Genomic DNA, 25,639 nt, shown 5'->3' with positions numbered 1-25,639 from the left:
TTCTTTTTTTAGGTTGGCATGCATAACGATTAATCATTTTTGTATTTTGGTAGGGGAATAAATCAGAAAAGGATATGTCAAATGCAATACAATCATACTGGAAAAGCAATTTAACTGGACTTAATTTATCAAAAGATTGCAAGTAAACTAGAACTTAACATCAGGTATTGTCTTAAAGAAGATCCACTGATTTAATTACTAGAGGGAAAGTATTATCTTTGTGCCTTATGAAGATCTTTACCGATATGCCATGAATTATTCCTTTTGGAGATATCAACTTATACTCAATTCATTTACTGCCAACATATGAAACAAGGATATCATAAGAGTGCTTTTTTACAACCTGCTGAAGAATTCAGGTCATTTTTAAGAACTAAGAATACTATAGAATATAAAGATTGAAGCAGTTTGAGACAGAGAGTATCTTTCCATCTTAAAGTGTAATATACTGAAGACCAAATGACTATACTCCAACACTTATAACAGATGAACTGAGAGGTTACCTTAAATCCATAAAACTTTCCTGGGTAATCTTTTTCCCTTAAACTTTTCCTTTCTATCATTGACAGAAAAATCTGTTTTCTCTGTCACTAAACTATTGTCTGATAAATAGTCTGAAATATTCTTAAATTCTCCAAGGACTTAAGTTAAGACAGTAAAAGTCTTTATTCAGACTATAAACCTCTTAGTTCAGGATATCCTGTGAAAACTTTCACATCGTGTTTCTACAAAATTTTAAAATACAAATGATGATTAAGTGGTTTATTTTTAGGAACAGATTTCAACATATGTAAAATTGACATGCAAAGTGTATGTAAATATTTGTTTTGACACTACAGGTAGACTTTTAACAGGTAAACAGACATCTTTCTACCTTGAACTCTTAACAAAATAGTCATCTTAAATACTTAAATCAAACAAATACTTAATAATAAACAAACAATTCATTTCAAACAGATAAGCTTAATAACAATAATAATCAGACATAGATCAGGCCTCAACATACTGGTAGTCTATTGTTTTCATTTCTTTTGGAAAAACAATCTTCAAAAACTTTACTTGTTGATTTATAAGATGACCAGCTGAAAATTATTAAAAGTAAAAAACATAGAACTGCAATTTATGGTCTTTTGGATTCATATTCCTTAGTACATGGCTTGCAATACAAACACAAGGGATATAAAATGGCTTATGATACAATCAAGGACTAGCAGTAACATATCTACAGGTCTTAAAATACATAATAAAGGTCAAATATATTACACTACAGGGTTTATGAAACCCTATTAGACTTAAATATCAGTGTGGGACCACCATAAAACAAGACCAGGCTTATCACAGCTACAGGGAATAGCATGTGATACTACAGGGTTTGTGAAACTCTATTAGACTTAAATGTCAGTGTTGGACCACCATAAAACAAGACCAGGCTTATCACAGCTACAGGGAATAGCATGTGATACTACAGGGTTTGTGAAACTCTGTTAGACTTAAATGTCAGTGTTGGACCACCATGAAACAAGACCAGGCTTATCACAGCTACAGGGTATAACATGTGATACTACAGGGTTTGTGAAACCCTATTAGACTTAAATGTCAGTGTGGGACCACCATAAAACAAGACCAGGCTTATCACAGCTACAGGGAATAGCATGTGATACTACAGGGTTTGTGAAACTCTGTTAGACTTAAATGTCAGTGTTGGACCACCATAAAACAAGACCAGGCTTATCACAGCTACAGGGTATAACATGTGATACTACAGGGTTTGTGAAACCCTATTAGACTTAAATGTCAGTGTGGGGCCACCATAAAACAAAACCAGGCTTATCACAGCTACAGGGAATAACATGTGATACTACAGGGTTTGTGAAACCCTATTAGACTTAAATGTCAGTGTGGGACCACCATAAAACAAGACCAGGCTTATCACAGCTACAGGGAATAACATGTGATACTACAGGGTTTGTGAAACCCTATTAGACTTAAATGTCAGTGTGGGACCACCATAAAACAAGACCAGGCTTATCACAGCTAAAGGGAATAACATGTGATACTACAGGGTTTGTGATACCATCAGGGTTCAGGGACTGTGCATTATCTTAGGGACTAACATATCACTTTAGTAGACCTGTATTGACATTGTGACCATCATTTAGAGGGCTTTCAATTCTCAATTCTCAATATAACAATGAGTCAATGCCTGAATCTGTGCCTGATCACCTCATGATTGCAGACTTACATATTTCCAGCCGAGTGTAGTTTTACAGCATTCACAGAATATATCTGCTACAGCATGTAAGCCTGTTAGTAATACTCTTTCTTCTGCAGGACCACAGCCCACATTTACACTGAAAAATACAACAGCTGTTATAAGACTTTATATATAACTTTATCTATTATTGTGGTATCTGTTCATTACAGATAATGGGATAGCGATAAAGACCCGATTGTACCTGAAAAGTGGAAATTTAGCAAGGGCTTTATAATTTTTACTAATTTCTGGATTAAAACTTTAAAACATAAAAATTTCCTATCCCCTAATTTGACCTTGATGGAAGATAATAATTTTGGGCAAAAAAATGTGAAAAAACAAGCATTCTGGGAGTATTGCATGGCAATAAATAGTCCCCTACCAGGTAAAAATTCATTATACTGGAACAAAATGCTAGTTCAAAAGTTCTATAACTTGTCATGGTGTAAACAAAAAGAAAATATCAAGTCAATATCTTCAAGCATGACTAAAAACAGTGTGGAAAACTGAATATATTAGTGAATTTTTTCAAGTCCAAGGACCATAACTCTGCACAAAATTATCAGACCAAAACAAAAATTTGAACTTGATCTGTAACTTGTCATGATAAAACTATATACCAATTGTCAATCAATATCTTCAAGCATGATGAAAAAAAGTGTGGAAAACCTATAACACTCTAACATTAGACATGATTAATAGTTCTCTAAAATTAGATATGATGTAATACAATGTAAATCTATTTTCAAATTACAATCAAATATAATTAATAGTTCCAAATATTTTTTCTTTCATTTGTCACAAACAAATATAGATTTGTAACTTATCTATAAAATGTCAACAACTTTTATCTACACAATGTAATGTAATGAAATATATACCTTAATAAAAATAGATTATTATCTAATTAAAGGATTTCACTTAATAAAAAAAAAATATATATATATATATACATGTAGCATTCAGAAAATTAGTTTATACAAAAAAACCTGCCACAAAATTCCTCAAACAATTTACCAAAGAATGTCTTTTAAAAAATGAGTTATCTCCCTTTGTACAGACATATGGTTTAATATAGTACTCTTAACATTAGTTATGGAGTTTTTTTATGGACTATAACTCTAGACTAAATCATCAGACCGGAACAAAATTCGAACTTGATCTATAACTTGTCATGATAAAACTATATACCAAATATTATATCAATATCTTCAAGAACGAAGAAAATAAGTGTGGAAAACTGAGTTGCCGGACTGACAGATGGACAGACGGACAGAGTGCAAACTGAAAGTCCCCTTCGACTTTGTCAGTAGGGGACTAATAAACATCTTAAACCAGGTTTGTTGTTTGAAATTGCGAATTTAAACCCTCACAGGGCAAATAAATAACTTTAAAGTAATAAACATCATGAATTTAGTATTATTGTCAAATTAATCTTCAGAAACAGTGTCTTCTAACATATTAACAAGATTTTAATCAAGATATATTTCTATTTTAACATTTTAGTCTCAATACTGCAAGCTATAAGCATTTAGCATTGTAATACTTTATTCAAGGGAATAATATTCACAACAGGGTAAACCTATAAGTATGGTGATCTTTGTAAAATCTAATCCTGTCAATTGGTGTATATACAGGCACTTCTTGTCTGTCATAGCTACTTTAATAAAATACTGAAAATAACAACTGTGACAATATGTCTAACTTTGGACTTTGATCTCAGACAGCTCATTACATAGTACAAATCTCACAACAAACAATAACAAAGATATTGGTCAACAATAATATTATTATGTACCAACTGACCTATAAATCCAGTCCTTATTGACTACAGGTATAGTTTATAACCTAATTTAATGACAGACATGTATTTTGTTGATATATTGTTCAGAAAGGAACCAACCTTAATACAAAGTCTTTCATGAAGCTCTGTAATGGCATTTTACCATATTATTAATTTGCATAACAATGATGTAAATTATAACATTCTACGTCTATATCAACCATTCTAATGCAATTCATTTAGAACGATAATTTTCATTGGACGTTGGCAAATATTTTGAAAGGTTACGTAGATTCCACGATCTACCAGTCCGAAACTAAAGTAAGCCACCATTTTAAATTCCATATTTTAAAGGTATGTAATTTCTCAAAAAATAAACAAAAGTCACATTTTGTGCCTCCAAATCTTTTTTTTTGGTCAATATTTAAACCATTCAGAAGTGTACGAAAATACATCTAGTGTTTTATTTTAGCCAAAATATTTACTAAAATGGAATTTATTTTAATATGCAGCAAAGAATGGAGATAACTGTACTGTATTTTAAGCTTGGCCTTCGTAAAAAATGATTTTACTGTCACAAATATCTGTTTACACAGAGACACTTGGTAAACTCAAATTGCCACATGCAGTTAAATCTACGTTTTACAAAGGCAAAGCTAAAATTACAATACACTTATCTCCTTAATTGCCTCAGCAGGTGTGTAGCAACAGAGCAGCATCCCAAAACAAAACTATCCTAAAAAAAATAGGCAAACATAATGCCCAATTTTGATTTTTCTTTAATGATATGGGTCAATACTAAATGGCAATCCAATCGCTTAGAAAAAATCTTCTACCTAGATCTGGCTACAAAAAGGAAAGCAAAATATTTATACAAGTGTCACCCAGGTTTCTTGAGGGTTTATTTTTAATTTAATTTTTTATATGTATGTGAGAAATAAATTCGTTTATTTTTCATTTTACCTTGTGGACCATAATACTATTCACTCTAAGATACTTATATATCCATTCAATAAGTTATGATGGAATCTACATTTAACAACTTTTTCTTCAGATATACTGGTACTGTATGACTTAAACTAGTATACATGTACACAGAATTCCCAGAATTCATCAATTTAGACAAAGGATTTTAAATTTGTGTCTTAACTTTTCATGTTCTTAAAGGTATTTAAACCATATAAGCTTCACTGACTACTTGATCAATACAGTCTGATCTATTATTGGTGTGATCAACATGATCAATCATGTAACCTACTTTCACTTAATACAACAGGAAAGTCCAACAAACCTACTTACTTATAATTACACTGCAATTAATAACAGATTAAAATGAAACAAATCAATCTGATTTAATGAAATAGTTTGACGAAAGAAATAGGTCACCAATTTGTGTCAACCTGTTCATTTTGTATATAATAAAGTCAATTCACAAAGGGATGTCAATAGTAGTGACTACCCTTATATAAGTAAGGCATTATATTCAATATCTGCTGTGATGAAACATTTCCAGAATAAGGTCAAATAAGCTGAAGAAAGCTGATGCTGTTAAGTCTCTACTAAAACAAAATCGATATTATTTAACAAAGACAAGTCTTAAACCATCCAATTAGAATTAGAACACGACAATGATTCATCTATGTCATGACAAATATTATTTCTTGGACATGTAGTAAGTGTTCCTATAATAAATCATACTCAATTCATAATCAATTCTTCTTCCTGTCACTTTTTCTAAGCTTTCTTTAAATGAATTGTAATTTTTTGGCAATTACTTAACTTTAACTTTATAACTATATGAACAAGGTGACATTAGCTTTAACTAGAAGTTCTACTGGCTGGTTATTGTATCAAGGTAACTGATTTCTTTGGACTGACCAGACAGCTCTCCCATTTGGGCATCTTACATCTTTGGAACAGTACACATAAAAGTTGAATACACTCTCAAATTTATTCAACATGTTCTTTTATGCCTAACCAGATCAGTATGAAGTCCATTAAGCCCACAAATAAAATAATAGTTTACAAATACTGTGAACCATAACTAGTAAAACACTGTTTGAGGTTCCCTCTACCCATTTCTAACACTCAATATCCAAAACCATGAAAAATCTTAAATATTAAAACCCCAAAACAAGTGAAAGAATTTCATAAGACTTGGTCAACCTGAACTATAGATTTTATGGAACTCATTCAAACTGTGTCTATACAGAAAGATACATCCATACAACAATTTAAAATACAACTAAAAAGGACTATTCAACTTAGGAACTTATAAGAATACATACATGAAATATAATTATTGCCAAAAAGGGTCAACGAGTTTCTGAGAATTTTTATTAATTTAAGGCCAAAAATGTTGCTGAAGGTTTTACCCTAACTCAAATGCTTTTTTTTTTAATTCCAAATTGTAATAAACTACTGTCATGACTGTATATTTCTAATCTTTAGACATTGATCTGTCTTTTTTGTAGAAACTTCTGCATAAAAATGTAAGAAGATGGAATTAAATGAGAAACATGGTGATGGCCTTTGTGTGCATATTTGGTTATAATAGGATGAAACATAACCATACAAGATAATAACTAACAACTAAAGTACATTTGGAAAGACTAAAAACTTCAGACAATAATGAAAACCGATAGTGACGACTCTATTTTTCTATACTCTAATACTCATATAGACAAACAATATCTTTTATTCAAACAATAATATGGTAAAACATTATAAATAAAGATTGTGCCATGAGCGCATGATACGCCCATCGCCTTTTAATTATGCTTTCAATCAATATATATGATCAACTAGAAAAACTGTGAGCACTGCTCAATTAGAAACTCTCCCCACACCCCCCCCCCCCCCCCCCCCAAAAAAAAAGACATTTACACACAGTGGTACTTATTGACACAAAACATGAACAATTTGGCACTTTTAAGGCTATCTCAAGTTTAACTAATTTTGTGGCTTTGATTTGAACGAGTTCTCTATCTGTTCAAAGTGTGAAAAATGGATAGTTTTCAACAATTTCTCAATGAATAAAGTTCCATAACCCGGGCCCACAATGTCAAATCAGAAATTTATTAAAAACTAAAGGGAGCTTATTTCAATAGATATGAATAAGTCACCGGAGTTTCAAAAAAAATGCTCAAAGCATTTATGAGCTGTTGTCCAAAAACTGGAAACTCACCCCTTTTTTATGAAAAAAATCCCAATACTCCAATACGTAAAATTAGGAATTTTATAAAAATTGAAAGGAAACTTATGTCAAAATATATAAACTATTATTCACCAAAGTTTCATTAAATTGTTCAAAAGCATTTTTGAGTTATAGTCAGAATTATAATGGAAATAAACACCCATTTTTTATTTAATAAAATCCCATACCTCAGAAGCGTAAAATCTGAAATTCATAAAAATCAAAAGGGAGCTTTCGTCAATAGATATTAACAATTAATCAAATTTTCATGAAAATGGTGAAAGCGTTTTTAAAGTTATTTTTCGACGTGTTGACAACTGACGGACGGACAACGGTATACCATAATACATCCCGTAAAATATAGATCCAGCTTTCAGCTAGATTTTCTAAATTATCAAACTATTCAATTCAGTTTATTCTAATTTAACTGCATATATTCATTGGAAATCTGACCTTAGTATGGTATTAATAATAAATCATTTTGTTGACCATAAAATTGACTCTGAGTGCTAATTTCCTTAAGGAATACCTAAACCATAATTGACATGTTTTGACTGTCAGTAAATTGGAGAATATTTAACACTTAAAAACAAATCAATGCTGCAATGCCATAAAGGACATTATCCTTGTCTGAAAAACATTAAATTTTATTACTCATCAGTGTGAGTCAACGACCTTGACTTAGCAGGTTTATGCATGTATAGATTCTATGGAACAAAGATTTCGGTTTTGAATGAAATGGATGTGTGGATCCCAAGTAAATACCAAATTAAATGTGTCTGTAAGACATGAATGCCTCAATCCTTATTGGTAAAACATAGTCACAAAAAATGTCTGGAGAACTGCTTGGCTTGATTTCAGTGGAAAAGAATGCACACATCAGAAACAAGCTTCAGGATAGGGAAAAACAAAATGAATGTTTCAAAGGTAGAAATAAGTCAAACATCCTTTATATGAACTGTTTGCAACTAAAAGTTTAGAAACCAATACTCAACAAATGAAGTCAACAACTATTATGTTCCCTTGGAAGTGAAAAAAATTAAAAAAAAGATGGTTCATTTCTTTGAGATACTAGACATCAATATTTTGTCTTAATTATAGTAAATAAGAGGTTCAACAACTTTATTGTATTTTGTTTTCCCAAATAATGTCATTGTATAATTCAATATTTTTAGCTTCAAGGTTTTCTCTAACCAAATTCATAAAGATCTGTAAATGAAAATTAAATTTAACTAATGAAAGTAGAGAAATATTGCCTCCAGGTGATTCTGTGGGGTTTAAATCATATTTATTTCTGTATGTCCTTCTGCAATGCATATATAATAGGAACAATTTCTGAATCCTTTTTTGTTTAACCAGCTGACTATTTTATTTTTTCTGAGAAACAAACTGTTATTGTCTATACTTACACAGAATTAAACAGGTAAGCTCTCCCTTGACTCCCTTGAAATGACTGAAATTGAAAAAAGATAAAGATAAAATAAGAACAGGAAGTATTTCTGGAAAACAATGACCTGTTATTTTTATTAAATAAGAATTTTTTTGTGTGTTTGTTAACCCCATATATATACACTTAGAAGTTGTGTTCTTTCTTGTAACAATTCAAACAAATTTCCTAACAAAAAGAATTTTGTTGCCATTAGTTTTTAGGGAGTGCACACACTGAAATGTCTCCTCTGCTTTATTTATCGTGATTTAATTTATGTTGAAAGTCTTTAATATGAAGGTTTTACTTCAAGTTTCACATAATTTTTACATTATCAATGATTCATGTAAATGAGGTCAAGGTCAGATCAACTCTGTCAGACACAAATGTACACCTTAAAATCATACCATACATCAAATAGATTTACCTATTGCTATAGTATCTGAAGAACAGACCTTATTATGAAAATTTACACAAAAATAAAATGTAACAATGACCAATGAACAATAACTAGAGGCTCCCAAGAGCCTGTGTCGCTCACCTGTATTTACTGATGCTTTGGAAATCATGTAAAATAAGGTTAAAATCATAATTAATAGTATTAGATATTAGATATTATAATGATATCTAAGATAATAACAAAAAACTGCAAAATTTTTGTAAAATTACTAACGCAGGGGCAGCAACCCAACAACGGGTTGTCGGATTCGTCTGAAAATTTCAGGGCAGATAAATCTAAATCTGATGAACATTTTTGCCACCTGTCAGATTTGCTCTAAATGCTTTAGTTTCAGAGATATAAACCAAAAACTGCATTTTACTCCTATGTTCTATTTTTAACCAAGTCGGCCATGATGGTTGGAAGTCGGGGTCATCGGACAAATTTTAAGAGAAGAAGATTTTTGTAAAAGATTACAAAAATTTACAAAAAATTGTTAAAAATTGACTATTAAGGGCAATAACTCCTAAAGGGGTCGACTGACAATTTTGGTCATGACAACTTATTTGTAGATCTTACTTTGCTGAACATTATTGCTGTTTACAGTTTATCTCTATCTATAATAATATTCAAGATAATAACCAAAAACTGCAAAATTTCCTTAAAATTACCAATTCATGGGCAGCAACCCAACAACAGGTTGTCAGATTTGTCTGAAAATTTCAGGGCAGATAGATCTTGACCTGATTATCAGTTTTACCCTATGTCAGATTTAATCTAAATGCTTTGGTTTCAGAGATATAAGCCAAAATCTACATTTTACCCCTATGTTCTATTTTTAGCCATGGTGGCCATCTTGGTTGGTTGGCGGGGTCATCAGACACATTTTTTAAACTAGATACCCTAATGATGATTGTGGCCAAGTTTGGTTAAATTTGGCCCAGTGGTTTCAGAGGAGAAGATTTTTGTAAAAAGCTAACGACGACGGACGACGACGACGCCACGCCTTCGGGCCAGGTGAGCTAAAAATCAGGTCCCAGTCAGATGGAACCTGCCAGACAGACATGAACACCTTTCAATCATTCCATACATCAAATATAGTGGATCTTCAACTATTGCTTGTAGCATTTGAGAAATAGACCAAATTACAAAAAACTTAATAATATTATATTGTCCAATAAACAATGACAAAAAGGTCAAGGTCAGATGAAACCTACCACAAGGACATGTACACCTTAAAACCATTCCATACACGGAAAGACGAACAGCTAAGGGTAACAACTAATGCCCTAATTACCTACCGTAGAGGCATAAAAAACTATCAAAAAATTAAAAATTTTATGAAAAGGACTATAAAAAGTGTCCATTCGACACCAGTCCAAGTCTGTTATCATCTTTATCAATTACACCACTGTTGCTAACTCAAAACATTGAACTCCAGGAAGACTTCACAAGACAACCTAACAAAGACAAAACTATTCAATAATTTAATACTTTGTGTAATATCTGTAAGTTTCATTTTCCTGACCTGATCAAGTTAATGTCCTTTAGCTTAAATTTCATATTCCTATATATACATAAAAATATTAAATGACTGAATAATAGCCAACGATAAATCTTACGGGGCGATGGATCATATAATTATGATACAGTACACTACAAAATATAATATATAACCAGTCTAAAAGGGTACAACATCACCAAATAAAATGCTCTGCTGTGGCGCAGCTTGATACGACCGCAGAGGTCGAACCCTGAACAGTTGGGGCAAGTATGGACACAACATTCAAGCTTGATACAGCACTGAATTTGGATTGTAATTAAATATTTGACACAGCATAGGTTTCTGACACAGAATGAAAGTGGTCTAAGAACTTAAAAATTTTTAATTTACCTATTCAAACCATATCATTATTATTTGCTTTTATATATAAATCAGAAATAACCAATTTAAAATGGAAAATTTTAAAGAAAAAAAGGAAAAAAAAATCCCCCCCCTCCAAATTTTTCAAACCCCCTTATAATTCATCACCCCAAACTCAATCCCAGCCTTCCCTTTGTGGTATGGTACCTTGCAGTACAATTTCAGAGAGATCCATACACTTGAACACAAGTTATTGTCTGGAAACTAGAAAAATGCTTGTTTTTTGGCCCCTTTTTGGCCCCAAATTCCTAAACGTTTAGGGCAATTACCCCCAAACTCAAACCCAGCTTTCCCTTTGTGATATGGAACCTTGCAATACAATTTCATAAAGATCCATACACTTACACACAAGTTATTGTCCTGAAACTAGAAAAATGCTTGTTTTTTTGCCCTTTTATGGCCCCTAATTACTAACATTTTGAGGGAATTACCCCCAAAATCAATCCCAGCCTTCCCTTTGTGGTATGGTACCTTGCAGTACAATTTCAGAGAGATCCATACACTTGAACACAAGTTATTGTCTGGAAACTAGAAAAATGCTTATTTTTTGCCCCTTTTTGGCCCCTTATTCCTAAAATTTTTGGGCAATTACCCCCAAACTCAATTCCAGCTTTCCCTTTGAGATATGGAACCTTGTTGTACAATTTCATAAAGATCCATACACTTACAAACAAGTTATTGTCATGAAACTAGAAAAATGCTTGATTTTTGCCCCTTTTTGGCCCCTAATTCCTAAAATTTGGAGGCAATTACCCCCAAAATCAATCCCAGCATTCCCTTTGTGATATGGAACCTTGTGGTACAATGTCAGAGAGATCCATACACTTACACACAAGTTATGTCTGGAAGTTACAAAAATGCTTAAATTTGGCCCCTTTTTGGCCCCTAATTCCATAACTGTTAGTACCATAACCCCCAAAATTAATCCCCACCTTCCTTTTGTGGTATTGAACCTTATGGTAAAATTTCATTGAGATCCATTCACTTAAACTAAAGTTAGAGTGCGAAAACTAATGTGTCTTCGGACGACGACGATAACCTCATACCAATATACGACCACAAAAATTTTTTTGCGGTCGTATAAAAATAACAATAAAATGAATAAATGTAACTATAAATATTTCGGATAACAGATATCCTTCATCAGTATGATCACGATGTAAAATGAATCTTATCAACCTATTCTGATTATAAAACTATAGCAATCTTGAATTCTATACAAAAAAAAGTTTTACCAGAACATCATAGAGAAGCTAGTACAATTCTAAAATTTCCAAACCCGGCGCAACGACATACCAAAAATAAAAATAGTAATAATTTGCGATATGAGCTTGCACAACTTTAAAATTCCAAAGGTGACGACAGTTAAGATGTTACAACAACTTTGTGGAAATACATTCCCAATAAACAGCACTAACCGATCTAAGCTTGTATAATATTTCAAATTTGACATCGGCAGAGTAATTAAAACACCCCAAATAAATAGCAATTTGATAATGATAAGAAAAATAATTGAACGTGACTGCATACTTTTACATCCCAAATTAGTAGAACCCTGTAATTAAAACTAGTAAATTACTGCGACTCTTTTCTGTTTGTACTGTAACAGGTCATTGCGGCTGTTATTGTTGGCACGCGCAAACCCCTTATCTATGTCCCATTTTTTATAACCTCTTTTGGTAAAAAATCCACGAATATATATATATATGACTTACATTCAATCACTTCAAAGATACATTTATTGTGGAGTTGGATTCCATATAAACTTTAACATAAATTTGAAAGAATCTGATTCAGCCAGTAATGTCACACACCACAAACACCCCTGATTAATATTAGCAAAGAGGAGTCATCCAGCCCAAAAATGAACCCAATCGGAATATTTTATATCATGAATTTATCTAAGGTGTTATATATCTTTTGAGTGGAGTTCTTTTCAAGAAAACAAAACATTTCTACATGACATGAATAACAATATGATTAGAAGAAAATTGATCTTCCTGTTAGAATTTTTTTTTATACCAAAACAAAGGAGTAACTGTCATGACTGTATTGAGTAAACTTTTCAAGACATTTGAACAGTTTAATGTTTCTCATTTTAGATCCAAAACAAGCTCAGTTTTTGGTGGTCTCGCAATCAGAATCCAAGATATACAATTTTGTGTTCATTGTGGTGATATTTGTTTTTTTTCCATACACTTGAACACAAGTTATTGTCTGGAAACTAGAAAAATGCTTATTTTTTGCCCCTTTTTGGCCCCTTATTCCTAAAATTTTTGGGCAATTACCCCCAAACTCAATTCCAGCTTTCCCTTTGAGATATGGAACCTTGTTGTACAATTTCATAAAGATCCATACACTTACAAACAAGTTATTGTCATGAAACTAGAAAAATGCTTGATTTTTGCCCCTTTTTGGCCCCTAATTCCTAAAATTTGGAGGCAATTACCCCCAAAATCAATCCCAGCATTCCCTTTGTGATATGGAACCTTGTGGTACAATGTCAGAGAGATCCATACACTTACACACAAGTTATGTCTGGAAGTTACAAAAATGCTTAAATTTGGCCCCTTTTTGGCCCCTAATTCCATAACTGTTAGTACCATAACCCCCAAAATTAATCCCCACCTTCCTTTTGTGGTATTGAACCTTATGGTAAAATTTCATTGAGATCCATTCACTTAAACTAAAGTTAGAGTGCGAAAACTAATGTGTCTTCGGACGACGACGATAACCTCATACCAATATACGACCACAAAAATTTTTTTGCGGTCGTATAAAAATAACAATAAAATGAATAAATGTAACTATAAATATTTCGGATAACAGATATCCTTCATCAGTATGATCACGATGTAAAATGAATCTTATCAACCTATTCTGATTATAAAACTATAGCAATCTTGAATTCTATACAAAAAAAAGTTTTACCAGAACATCATAGAGAAGCTAGTACAATTCTAAAATTTCCAAACCCGGCGCAACGACATACCAAAAATAAAAATAGTAATAATTTGCGATATGAGCTTGCACAACTTTAAAATTCCAAAGGTGACGACAGTTAAGATGTTACAACAACTTTGTGGAAATACATTCCCAATAAACAGCACTAACCGATCTAAGCTTGTATAATATTTCAAATTTGACATCGGCAGAGTAATTAAAACACCCCAAATAAATAGCAATTTGATAATGATAAGAAAAATAATTGAACGTGACTGCGTACTTTTACATCCCAAATTAGTAGAACCCTGTAATTAAAACTAGTAAATTACTGCGACTCTTTTCTGTTTGTACTGTAACAGGTCATTGCGGCTGTTATTGTTGGCACGCGCAAACCCCTTATCTATGTCCCATTTTTTATAACCTCTTTTGGTAAAAAATCCACGAATATATATATATATGACTTACATTCAATCACTTCAAAGATACATTTATTGTGGAGTTGGATTCCATATAAACTTTAACATAAATTTGAAAGAATCTGATTCAGCCAGTAATGTCACACACCACAAACACCCCTGATTAATATTAGCAAAGAGGAGTCATCCAGCCCAAAAATGAACCCAATCGGAATATTTTATATCATGAATTTATCTAAGGTGTTATATATCTTTTGAGTGGAGTTCTTTTCAAGAAAACAAAACATTTCTACATGACATGAATAACAATATGATTAGAAGAAAATTGATCTTCCTGTTAGAATTTTTTTTTATACCAAAACAAAGGAGTAACTGTCATGACTGTATTGAGTAAACTTTTCAAGACATTTGAACAGTTTAATGTTTCTCATTTTAGATCCAAAACAAGCTCAGTTTTTGGTGGTCTCGCAATCAGAATCCAAGATATACAATTTTGTGTTCATTGTGGTGATATTTGTTTTTTTTTTATATTTGTTTAATCAGACTTTTTGTTAAAGAAAGAAAAATTAAGGGCTAATTAAGTTTAACACACATCAGTGATGAAAATGAAAATAAATAGGGGGCAGGGGGCGAAGCCCCCGGAAGCTCCTGGATTTTAGGGTTTTAGACCCACAAATATTAACTGAATATTTTGAATGTTAAGGTGTAGTCAAAAACATTTTTGTTTGATACAAGTCAGATTTTTGTGAAAAAATATATATTGTTCCTCAAAGAAACTGTAAAAACCAGAAGATTCCAGAGGGATAAAAAAGTTATATTTACTAACACCAATTTTTTTTAAATTTCCTTTTAGATACTAGCTTTTGATCATAATCAAGCTTCAGTCCAAGTTTGGTAGAAATCAAGGATAGTTTAAGAAAGTTATTGAAATTTTAAAAACTTTAACCACAGAGTGAATGTAATGTTAACTGGCAGAAATATTAAGTCCATTTATAAGTAAAATACGAAAAATGAGGATTTTTTTTTAGAAAATTTACTTCTGGATACTATCTATGATCATAAACAAGCTTCTGTCCAAGTTTGGTAGAAATCCAGGGTTGTTCAAGAAAGTTATTAAAATTTCAAAAACTTTAACTTCACAGTGAATATTTCTGGACGCCGCAGCCACCTATGACGTCGAAACGTAAAGATCGCTATGTCCCGTGTTTTTGACAAAAGTCGCAGGCTCGACAAAAACCACACCATTAAAAATTGTTTGGAGATGAGATGTAAACAATATATTCAGGTTAATATAGTGGGTATCCAGGTAAGGGCAGGATGGTGCCTTCAAATTTGTTAAGCCCTGCCACATTCAGTATGTGCCTATCCCAAGTCAGAAGCATGTAATTCAGTGTAATGGTTGTCGTTTGTTGCTGTATCATATTTGTTTTTCTTTCATTATTTTGTACATAAATCAGGCCGTTAGTTTTCTCGTTTGAATTGTTTGTGTGGATATGAATTATTAAAAGAGTCAGAGTCAATCTCTTTCACCAACAAAAAAGCAAGCCTACTGTCATTTACTTTATCAATCGACGTCTCCTTGTACGCGTGAAGGATATATCTATAGCCTAGAAAGTCGTTCGGTTGTCATCGTATAACGCAGATATGTTTTAACCCGGCACATGACACTGAAACTGCCTTGACTCAGCGGTGGAATTGGTCACAGGCATTGTCAATTCTGCGTTGCATTGTGAATAGCAGAACACCCTGCAGACACAATATTCGTCTGCTATAAATAAAGGGGAAATAAAGCGCTTGTGATGGGAACAAACGCCGGGAGTCTGAGAAGTGATATCGACTCGTTGACTTCTACAAATTTTTGTTTATTTAACTGCACAGTGCCCATTTATTTCCCCCTTCACTTTCTCACACTCCGAGTCTCCTCCCTTTCTCTCATACTTCTAGCTCATTTTTATTTTTTATTTTTTTTTTTTTTTATGATTTTTTTTTTTTGACAAAAAAGATGTTGAAGCCATGGCTTCTGCCTAGCTACGCCACTGTGTGTTTTCTGGTAATAAGCATTGTGCATAAGTTTCGTAACATTTGGTTGAGGCAAACTAAAGTAACAGAACAGAAGCAAAAAATGCAGCAATTTTTCCATTTGTAATGGGGCATAACTCTAGAACAGTAAAGTGTCGCCACAAAAATTCAAACTTGATCTGTTTTTTGTGGTATTAAGCATTGTGTATAAGTTTCATAACATTTGGTTGAGGCAAACTAAAGTAAGAGAATGGAAACGAAAAATTCAGCAATTTTTCCATTTGTAAAGGGCATAACTTTAGAACAGTAAAGTGACGCCACAAAAATTCAAACTTGATCTGTATTTTGTGGTATTAAGCATTGTGTATAAGTTTCATAACATTTGGTTGCGGCAAACTAAAGTTAGAGAACGGAAACCAATTTTGGGGAGTACAGACGGACGGACGGACGTACAGACAGACAAGGGTATACCTTAATGCCCCCTCCACTACAGGGGTGGCATAAAAATCACTTTTCATCTGTTAAATTACAAATGCATCATGTGACATGAATTTTCAGGGAAATCAATCTCCTTATGGCTGTCAATATTGTATATGTTTATAGCTCTTGTTTCACATCAACATGTGACAGAGTGTTTTTAAATAAAAAAATTATTGTTTTGTAAGAGAATGAAAGAAGAATAAGACATGTATGCATATTAAAGATTCATTATTTCAATAACAAGAATAGAAAGAGTCAATTAATCAATAAATGTTTAAGGTAAGAAGCTGATATAACTGACTGACACACAAAGTAAGAAGCTGATATAACTGACTGACACACAAAGTAAGAAGCTGATATAACTGACTGACACACAAAGTAAGAAGCTGATATAACTGACTGACACACAAAGTAAGAAGCTGATATAACTGACTGACACACAAAGTAAGAAGCTGATATAACTGACTGACACACAAAGTAAGAAGGTGATATAACTGACTGACACACAAAGTAAGAAGGTGATATAACTGACTGACACACAAAGTAAGAAGCTGATATAACTGACTGACACACAAAGTAAGAAGGTGATATAACTGACTGACACACAAAGTAAGAAGGTGATATAACTGACTGACACACAAAGTAAGAAGGTGATATAACTGACTGACACACAAAGTAAGAAGGTGATATAACTGACTGACACACAAAGTACATTTATTCCTTTAAATGTTATAATGATTGCAACTACAAATATATATTGCTTTCAAGCTATGGAAAAAGGTCACATAATATGATTACAAGATTAGCTCAGAAAGGACAGAAATATCTTTATTGATTTCAGTAATAATGTCTTAATATAATAACTACCAATGTTATATATATTTCAAAAGACCATTAGCCTAATCACATCAGATTTTGTGTCAAGACTTCCCTTAGTCCAGATGCTAAACAAATTCAAAAACTAAAATAAATTGGATTTTTGCCTCTTCATTTCCCACAAAACAGCTAATAACAAGTTCTAATATTTGTGGTCTTAAATTGACTCAATAAACAAATTTTCCAATATAAATTATAATATTTCTCACCCTCATTACAGTTCCCTTTTTATTGAACACTGTAAAAAAATCTACAAAGTGTGAAGGCCGACACAACATCATACCAAATATCAAAAGCCTTTCATTAGTACCAATTATATTAGCAACTATTTGGTACACAATATATGTATATAAAAATTTTAAAAAATCATACGATTAATCAATTTCAATTCAAATAAAAATGTTGCATTGTTGAAAAGAAATGTTTTCAGAACTAGCTTTGTCATAAATAGCCAGATTGATTTACCTTCTTCATGTTTATTCTTACCTTAGATATCAACTCATCGTGATTGGCTAGGTGAGCTCGACAGTGAACACAGCTATAAGTGCGGTGACATTTGTTTGGCAAATATGCTTGAAAGGTTTTCACCATTTTGAGTGTTCTTAGACATCAAATTATCTAACACGAAACCAGGTTACAGCACCAAAAGTCTGTTTAGCTTTTAACTGGAGTTATCTCCACCTAGTTTGACTTTTATACAACTATCTGTACTGTAAACAGGTATACTGTAAGTAAAAGATGATCTGTACTGTAAACAGGTATACTGTAAGTAAAAGAGGATCTGTACGTACTGTAAACAGGTATACTGTAAGTAAAGGGTGAACTGTACTGTAAACAGGTATACTGTAAGTAAAAGAGGATCTGTACGTACTGTAAACAGGTATCATACTGTAAGTAAAGGGTGAACTGTACTGTAAACATGTCTACTGTAAGTAAAAGATAGTCTGTACTGTAAACAGGTATCATACTGTAAGTAAAGGGTGAACTGTACTGTAAACAGGTATACTATAAGTAAAAGATAGTCTGTACTGTAAACAGGTATACTGTAAGTAAAAGATGATTTGTTGACTTTTATACAACTATCTGTACTGTAAAAAGGTATTCTGTATGTAAAAGATGATTTGCACTGTTCAATCTGAGCTGTATTTAAGCAAACACTGTTTTCTAATTGTTTAAAAAATTTATTTAGTTTAATCATGATCTCTTTGTCTGAGTTTTATCCTGTTACATGTAGTATTTTTATCATTGTCATACCAATCGTGTTAAAATCTTATGACTCACTTATTTGTTAACTTGATATATAATTAAACTTCAAAACCAATCTGAACATATAAAACCTCAATTTCCTTTAGATTTCCAATCGAACAGGTTTTGGTAAAAAGAAACAAAGTCAAATGTGTTCTTTATAAATTTACTCATTTAATGTGAACTTGAAATGCAGACTTCTTCACTTTTGTTACTGAGTGAGGTTTTATAATGTCTGTTTTAGTACCAAAAATATGTACAATTATTTAAACCACAATGATTCAAATATACCTCATGCACCCAATCATACATGTAAATGTAATACACCAAACTAACCTATGCACAAATATTTAGTTTAAACTTTAAAAGAAAGATCAAACAAACTGAAAATTTAATAAATTTCCGACGTCCTGAAGTACAATACATGTATACATGTATGCTTGATTAGAGATATGTGCACATATTTATATTGTTGAAACTTCGGTGTAATCTGATTCAAGGTACAAATAAACAATTAAAACATTTATATACTTCTCTCAATTCTCTTTCTTACATTTGTCCTGATTAAAATTTATTCTTTTTCTGTTTTTATACAGCTGTATTGTGTCAAAATAGTTTCCACTTATATGATAATGATAACCTGTGATCAAATCTTTAAGAATAAATTTTCTTGTAAAATTACATGTAACCTCTTATTCAATGAATACTACTAGTATTTATCTCCTGGCCACATCTCTATAATATGGCAGAATAAACACTAAATCCTAATTGATATTTACAAACATACATATAAATAATAATATATGACCTTGACCATTTTAACAGTGCATAGTAAAACAAAAGATAAGTACTGTGTACAACTAAATATTGGATTGTTATAAAGCTCTATTGAGTGTCATTTTGCCATTCATAAACAGATTATTGAAACTATTTGAATTCTGTCAAAGTGCAAAAGCATTATCAAAACAATGACATTTTCAATTTAATCATTAAATGTCTGCTTAAAACAATGATATTGATCAGCTTAAAAATCTTAATAAAAGACCCAGGAATTATTGCTTTGTTTTTATTGAAATCTTCCTCAATATCACAAAACAATGTACTTATAATTTTATCAGCAAATATATGTACCTACCATCTGTATAATATACATTTACTATAGTGACTATATATTGTACATAAAGTTAATCCTTTTAGTTGAGGATGTTATATATATATTTATAATTACTGCAACTATGCTATTTGCACAGTCAAATTTCATGCACCATGTTGGCGTATATTCATTTTTGAAGTACAGTCACTGAGCGTATAAAGCATTACAGTTTACAATGATGATAATGTGTTTCCTAGAGTTTTATCTATGACATCAAGAAATAATACAGGTTTACGAGAAATTCTTACCTTATCTGTTTGAAATTCAAAATTGATGCCTTTTACTAAAAATGTTTCCTTTGAAACAGTTGTAAGAGTTGAAATATAAAGATAACAACCCTCCATATATTTTCTTGAAATATTTAATTTTATTTACTCTATACTAGCTCTAAACAGGTAAGAAATGCTTGGCACAGCAGCACTTAATACACCTATTTCTATAAAGCCTTGTAAAAATAAATTTTATATTTTAAAACAATCTATATAAATATATCTTGGATTTTCCCATAAAAATCATTGTATAAGTGACAAAGATTCTACACTTAAAATAAACAGTTTCACAGCTTCAATCATATACATGTAAATGTACGTTATATAATATTAGTTTTTTTATTTATTATTAAAATACAAAAAACCTTTAGGTAATGCCTAAAAATATGCATTACTTTTCTATTCACCTGTGATATATGATATAAAAATAATTTAAAAGTACTGGGTACATGTTTTTTCTTAATCTTAGCTTAAACTCTGGTCATTGATAAGAATTTTCTGACTTTATGTCTATTACTAAAATGGCAGTCTTTTAAAAATAGTAGGTAAGAAGTGGGGACTTTTCTATAGTTCTTATTCTGCTTTCATAAACTTTTTGAAAATCTTTTTGATATTTGACTTTTAAATAATTTGTAAATTAATCTCAAGGTTTGAGCTAAAACACAGTCAGTGTAAGCATTTGACCAATGCTACGAAATAAATAGATTGAACTGGTAGGAATGATAGCATTATAAAATGAATGTTTAGTCTAAGACTTTTAAACCTCAGATTTTAATGATTTAATATTTTGGTGAAAAGATGATAGTTTGTTGTTACTTGTATTGTCAGTGTACTTTGATCCTACTTCCTTATGATTATTTAGGTTGGACAGGACATAATATGCATAGGTTATTGGGTTTTCTACATTCTGATATCGTAAAATATTAGCCGCTAGCCACAATGTGAACCTCTTTGGCAAGTGAGCACAGCTCCGTAATCTTTTATCATTCTAATACTGGCCTTTTACCCTCCCTTAAGACAGTTTAACGCTTTTAGAAAGGAAGTTGCTGATAATTTCTCTTCAGACATTGTCACATCACTGATATTAATGTCTGCTCACGTCTCAAAGCCTTGATTATATGTGAACAGAGGGACTTAGCAGGGTGATATAGGCAAAGGGAAGGACGATAATCAAATATATTAGGCAATGACATCTCATAACAATGCAGCAATGTCACGCTATTCATGTCTAGCTGCTTCGATATATCAATGGAATGAAGGTGACGTCATTCATACAACCAAACTACTATCACAATGCTATTCAGTCTAGCTGCTTAGATATATCAATGTAATGAAGGTGACATCATTCATACAACCAAACTACTGTCACAATGCTATTCAGTCTAGCTGCTTAGATATATCAATGTAATGAAGGTGACGTCATTAATACAACCAAACTACTATCACAATGCTTTGTATGCCTAAACTAGAGGCTCTAAAGAGCCTGTGTCACTCATCTAGGTCTGTGTGCATCTTGAACAATGGACACTCTCCAACATTGTGGACTAGAACAGAATTCATGACAAAAATCTCTATATAATTGTTGATCTTCTTTTGCTGATTATTTTTTCTGTTTACAGTTTCTATCGATCTTCTTTAGTTTTTACCCAGAACAAAAAAACGGTATAAAAATCATCATCTAAGGGCAATCACTCCTATACGAATCTAATCTACTGATTTTGGCAAAATTTGTATATCTGTCTTGCTGATCATTATTGATATTCAAAGTGTCTTTCTATCTTTCATAGGTTTCAAGATATTAATAACATGTAGGCAAAAATTGGAAAAAATCAGCATGAAAGAGCAAGAACTCCAAAAAGGAATTTACTGATGATTTCAGCCATGCTGATTTATTTGGGTTGTACATCTTGTCTTGCTGATCATTTTTGCTTTTTAAAGTGGCTATCTATCTATTTTAACTTTCAAGATAATAGGCAAAAACACTAAAAATTGGTAAAAAATCGTTATTAAAGAGAATTAATTCCAATAAGGAGTCAATCAAAGATATCTGTCATGTTGACTTATTAAAAGAACTTGTCTTGCTGGTCATTTTTTCTTTTTTAATTTCTGTCTATCTATTACCTACAGCTTTTAAGATATTAGATAAAAATGCAAAAAAATGCCTGGCATTTAAAATGGTAAAAATTGTCATTACAGGGCAATAACTCAAATAAGGAGTCGTCTGCCGATTATGGCCATGTGATTAATTTGTAGATCTTGTTTTGCTGATCTGTTTTGCTTTTTTTTCTAAAGTGTATATCTATCAGTATATTTTTAAGAAAATAGGCAAAAATATTAAAAATTGGTAAAAATTGTTATTAAAGAGCAATAACTCCAATAAGGAGTTGACCGGTGAACTTGGCCATGTTGATTATATATAGATTTTTTTCTAGCTGATCATTTGTTCTCTTTAAAGTTTCTATCTATCTATTTCAGTTTTAAAGATATTAGACAAAAACGCAAAAAAATGGTAAAAATCATCATTAAAGGGCAATAACTCCAATAAAGAGTGGTCTTAAGATCTCACCCATTTTACTGCTAGAATCTGAGCTTAACTTATATTTTTTACAGCACCAAAGACTTGCTTGTGGTTGCTTTTCAGGCCCATAGCCAGGGGGGGGGGGTCAAGGGATTCGTACGAACCCCCCTATGAAAACAAATTAGCTCTATCAAAGTTGACGTTCTGTTTGAACTGTGACTATCAAAGAGTTGCTGTAACCCCCCTTGGAAATTCCTGGCTACGGGCCTGTTATTTTTCTCAACACCTTACCCCATGTCTCATTGTGTTTAAAAATATACAGGTTTAAACAGAAAAATCAGATAATTATAGGTAAATGTATTTAAAATACATGTACATGCAAAAAAAAAAATCGTTGATTTATGACTGGAAGTTACAATGACTGGAGTCTTGACGTCATTAACAATTAAACAAGAAAGATCAATTAACACCCAGCTGATCCATACATTATTGATTTTGTTGTTTATGACCAGGTATCTACAGGTAGAACTGGAAATACCAGTGTTATAAGTCTAAATATCCTCTACCAATAAATGTACATGTAACCATGGAAATTAACATAATCAAAGCACTGTAAGCGCTGTAGGCAGTTAACCAAAAACCAAGGCAAACATAATTATGAAAACTGTGGCTATGTTGCTTCATTATATTTTTTTAAGATTTAAAAGAACAAACATTAAACATTCATATATTGTGCATTTATGTTCATTTAATGAATTAATTATTAAGGCAAATAATTCATATTTTATCAAGGTTTTCAAAAGCAACGCATATATCAAGTATATTTTTAATGGTCATGTGTCTGCAGTGGTACAAGTTCGAAATGATTGCAGTTGTTCTAGTTGATAGTTAACGTTGGTATTAGTTGACTGTTAGTAGTTCAAGTTGACTTAGTACGAGCTTGTAATAGTATGCATGGACTTGCTTCCCTGGAAAGAAAACTGAGTTTGTGTTCTACAGTGCAAAAGTTATGAGACACAAATCAGACAAATGTTTACTACTACGGGGATCAAAGGTGAGGTCTGACTGACCTGCCCATAGTAAATGTAAATGACCCCCGCCTTCACCCCAAGTCCATGATGTCTAAGTTTGGAATAAAATGACAGGTGATTATAATAAAGTTGGTCAAACATTCTTGGGCTTGAAAGATATGTTTTCTTTAAAATGAGCAATATTAAAATGAAATTTTTTATAGAACCAGAAATTATTCAAAATATAATTAAGGTAAATTCTTTAAACCTACTCATTTTTTGCATCAATAAAATTTTATAATAAACAAGAAATACTTGTAACAGAATGCTGTTACGAAGTCTCCCAAACAAAGCTCCCATAATTATTCATTCCCATGGTCGCCTGACAATGGGCAAAGTCTAGTACACATTGATTAGGTCTAGTAAAGTGATATGCATATGTGATGCCTATGAGATTGACCTTGTATGTCCATTAAATCTGTTTGAAATGACGAACAGGAATGAATATGGTTAAGGAGTTGGTATCTCAAACTTTACAAGTTCTTAAAACACACACAAGAGGGGATGGAGTGACCTTAGGGACTACCCCTATATTTCATTTGATATTTTATGTTGTCCCATACATGAATATATATATGGTTTAGGGGTGGGGATCTCGACCGTTGTCAAGTTTTCAAACAGGAGGGGGTGGGGTGACCCCAGTGACTTCCCCTATATTTCATTTGATTTGTTATATTGCCAAATACATGAGTAAATATGGTTTAGGGGTGGGGATCTCATCTGTTTCCAAGTTATCAAACAGGAGGGGGTAGGGTGAACCTTAGGACTCTCCCTATATTTCATTTGATAAGTTCTGCTGTCCCATACATGAATATATATGGTTTAATTTAGAGGTCGGGATCTCGACTGTTTCCAAGTTCTCAAACAGGAGGGGTGGGGTGACTGCAGGGACTCCCCTATATTTCATTTGATTTGTTATATAGTCCCATACATGAGTATATATGGTTTCGGGGTGAGGATCTCGACCATTTCCAAGTTCTCAAACAGGATGGTTTACAGTGACCATAGGAGCTGCCCCTATATGTCATTTGATTTGTTATATTGTCCCATACATGAATATATATGGTTTAGGGTGGGGATCTCGACCGTTTTCAAATTCTCAAACAGGAACGGGTAGAGTGGCCCCAAGCACTCAACCTATATTTCATGATTTGTTATATTGTCCCATACATGAATATATATGGTTAAGGGGTGGGGATCTCCACCGTTTCCAAGTTCTCAAACAGGAGGGGTGGGGTGACCCCCAAGGACTCCCCCTATATTTCATTTCATTTGTTATATTGTCACATACATGAATATGTATGGTTTATGGGATCATTATTTTTTTGTATGCTCCAATGAACAAATTATGTCTTTAAGAGAAAGGTATATACCTACATATTACACACAAAATCCTTCCTAATTGAAACTTACTGGTCTATTATCACACTGTAACGTGCCACTGCTAACAAAAGTGTGCATGTTTCTAAGACATATTGAAAAAATATTTTCATAATACAAAGCATGTTACAATAACTTCATATCCACATTGCAATTAAGAATTTTGCAAACAAATCAACCAAATATGGTTTATTTCAATTTTATTGTATGATATCACTTATTTATTTATTGTGTGTTTTGCTTGT

At 32.1% G+C, this 25,639-nt stretch overlaps 1 protein-coding gene across 2 annotated transcripts in view; it reads right to left on the bottom strand.

Moving 5' to 3' along the window:
• Nucleotides 1–25,639, bottom strand: part of LOC127712503 (protein yippee-like 1) — a 36,180-nt gene that overhangs the window by 5,211 nt on the left and 5,330 nt on the right. The window contains exons 2-5 of one of the 2 annotated variants that reach the window (XR_007987106.1): nucleotides 18,246–18,484; nucleotides 8,643–8,686; nucleotides 2,243–2,351; nucleotides 504–725 (exon numbers count right to left, since the gene is read on the bottom strand). Coding sequence is in view for 1 of the 2 variants with exons in the window: in XM_052218978.1 (XP_052074938.1) it covers nucleotides 2,243–2,351; nucleotides 8,643–8,686; nucleotides 18,246–18,350 (258 nt within the window). In the remaining variant the exon portion in view is untranslated. The remainder of the gene's footprint in view (nucleotides 1–503; nucleotides 726–2,242; nucleotides 2,352–8,642; nucleotides 8,687–18,245; nucleotides 18,485–25,639) is intronic. The other variant, XM_052218978.1, reaches the window with a different exon arrangement.

The sequence above is a fragment of the Mytilus californianus genome, unplaced genomic scaffold, assembly GCF_021869535.1.
Source record: "Mytilus californianus isolate M0D057914Y unplaced genomic scaffold, xbMytCali1.0.p SCAF_8, whole genome shotgun sequence".
NCBI classification, from domain to species: domain Eukaryota; kingdom Metazoa; phylum Mollusca; class Bivalvia; order Mytilida; family Mytilidae; genus Mytilus; species Mytilus californianus.
Note: the sequence above shows the minus strand (reverse complement) of the source record. Positions and strands in the feature narration are given on the sequence as shown.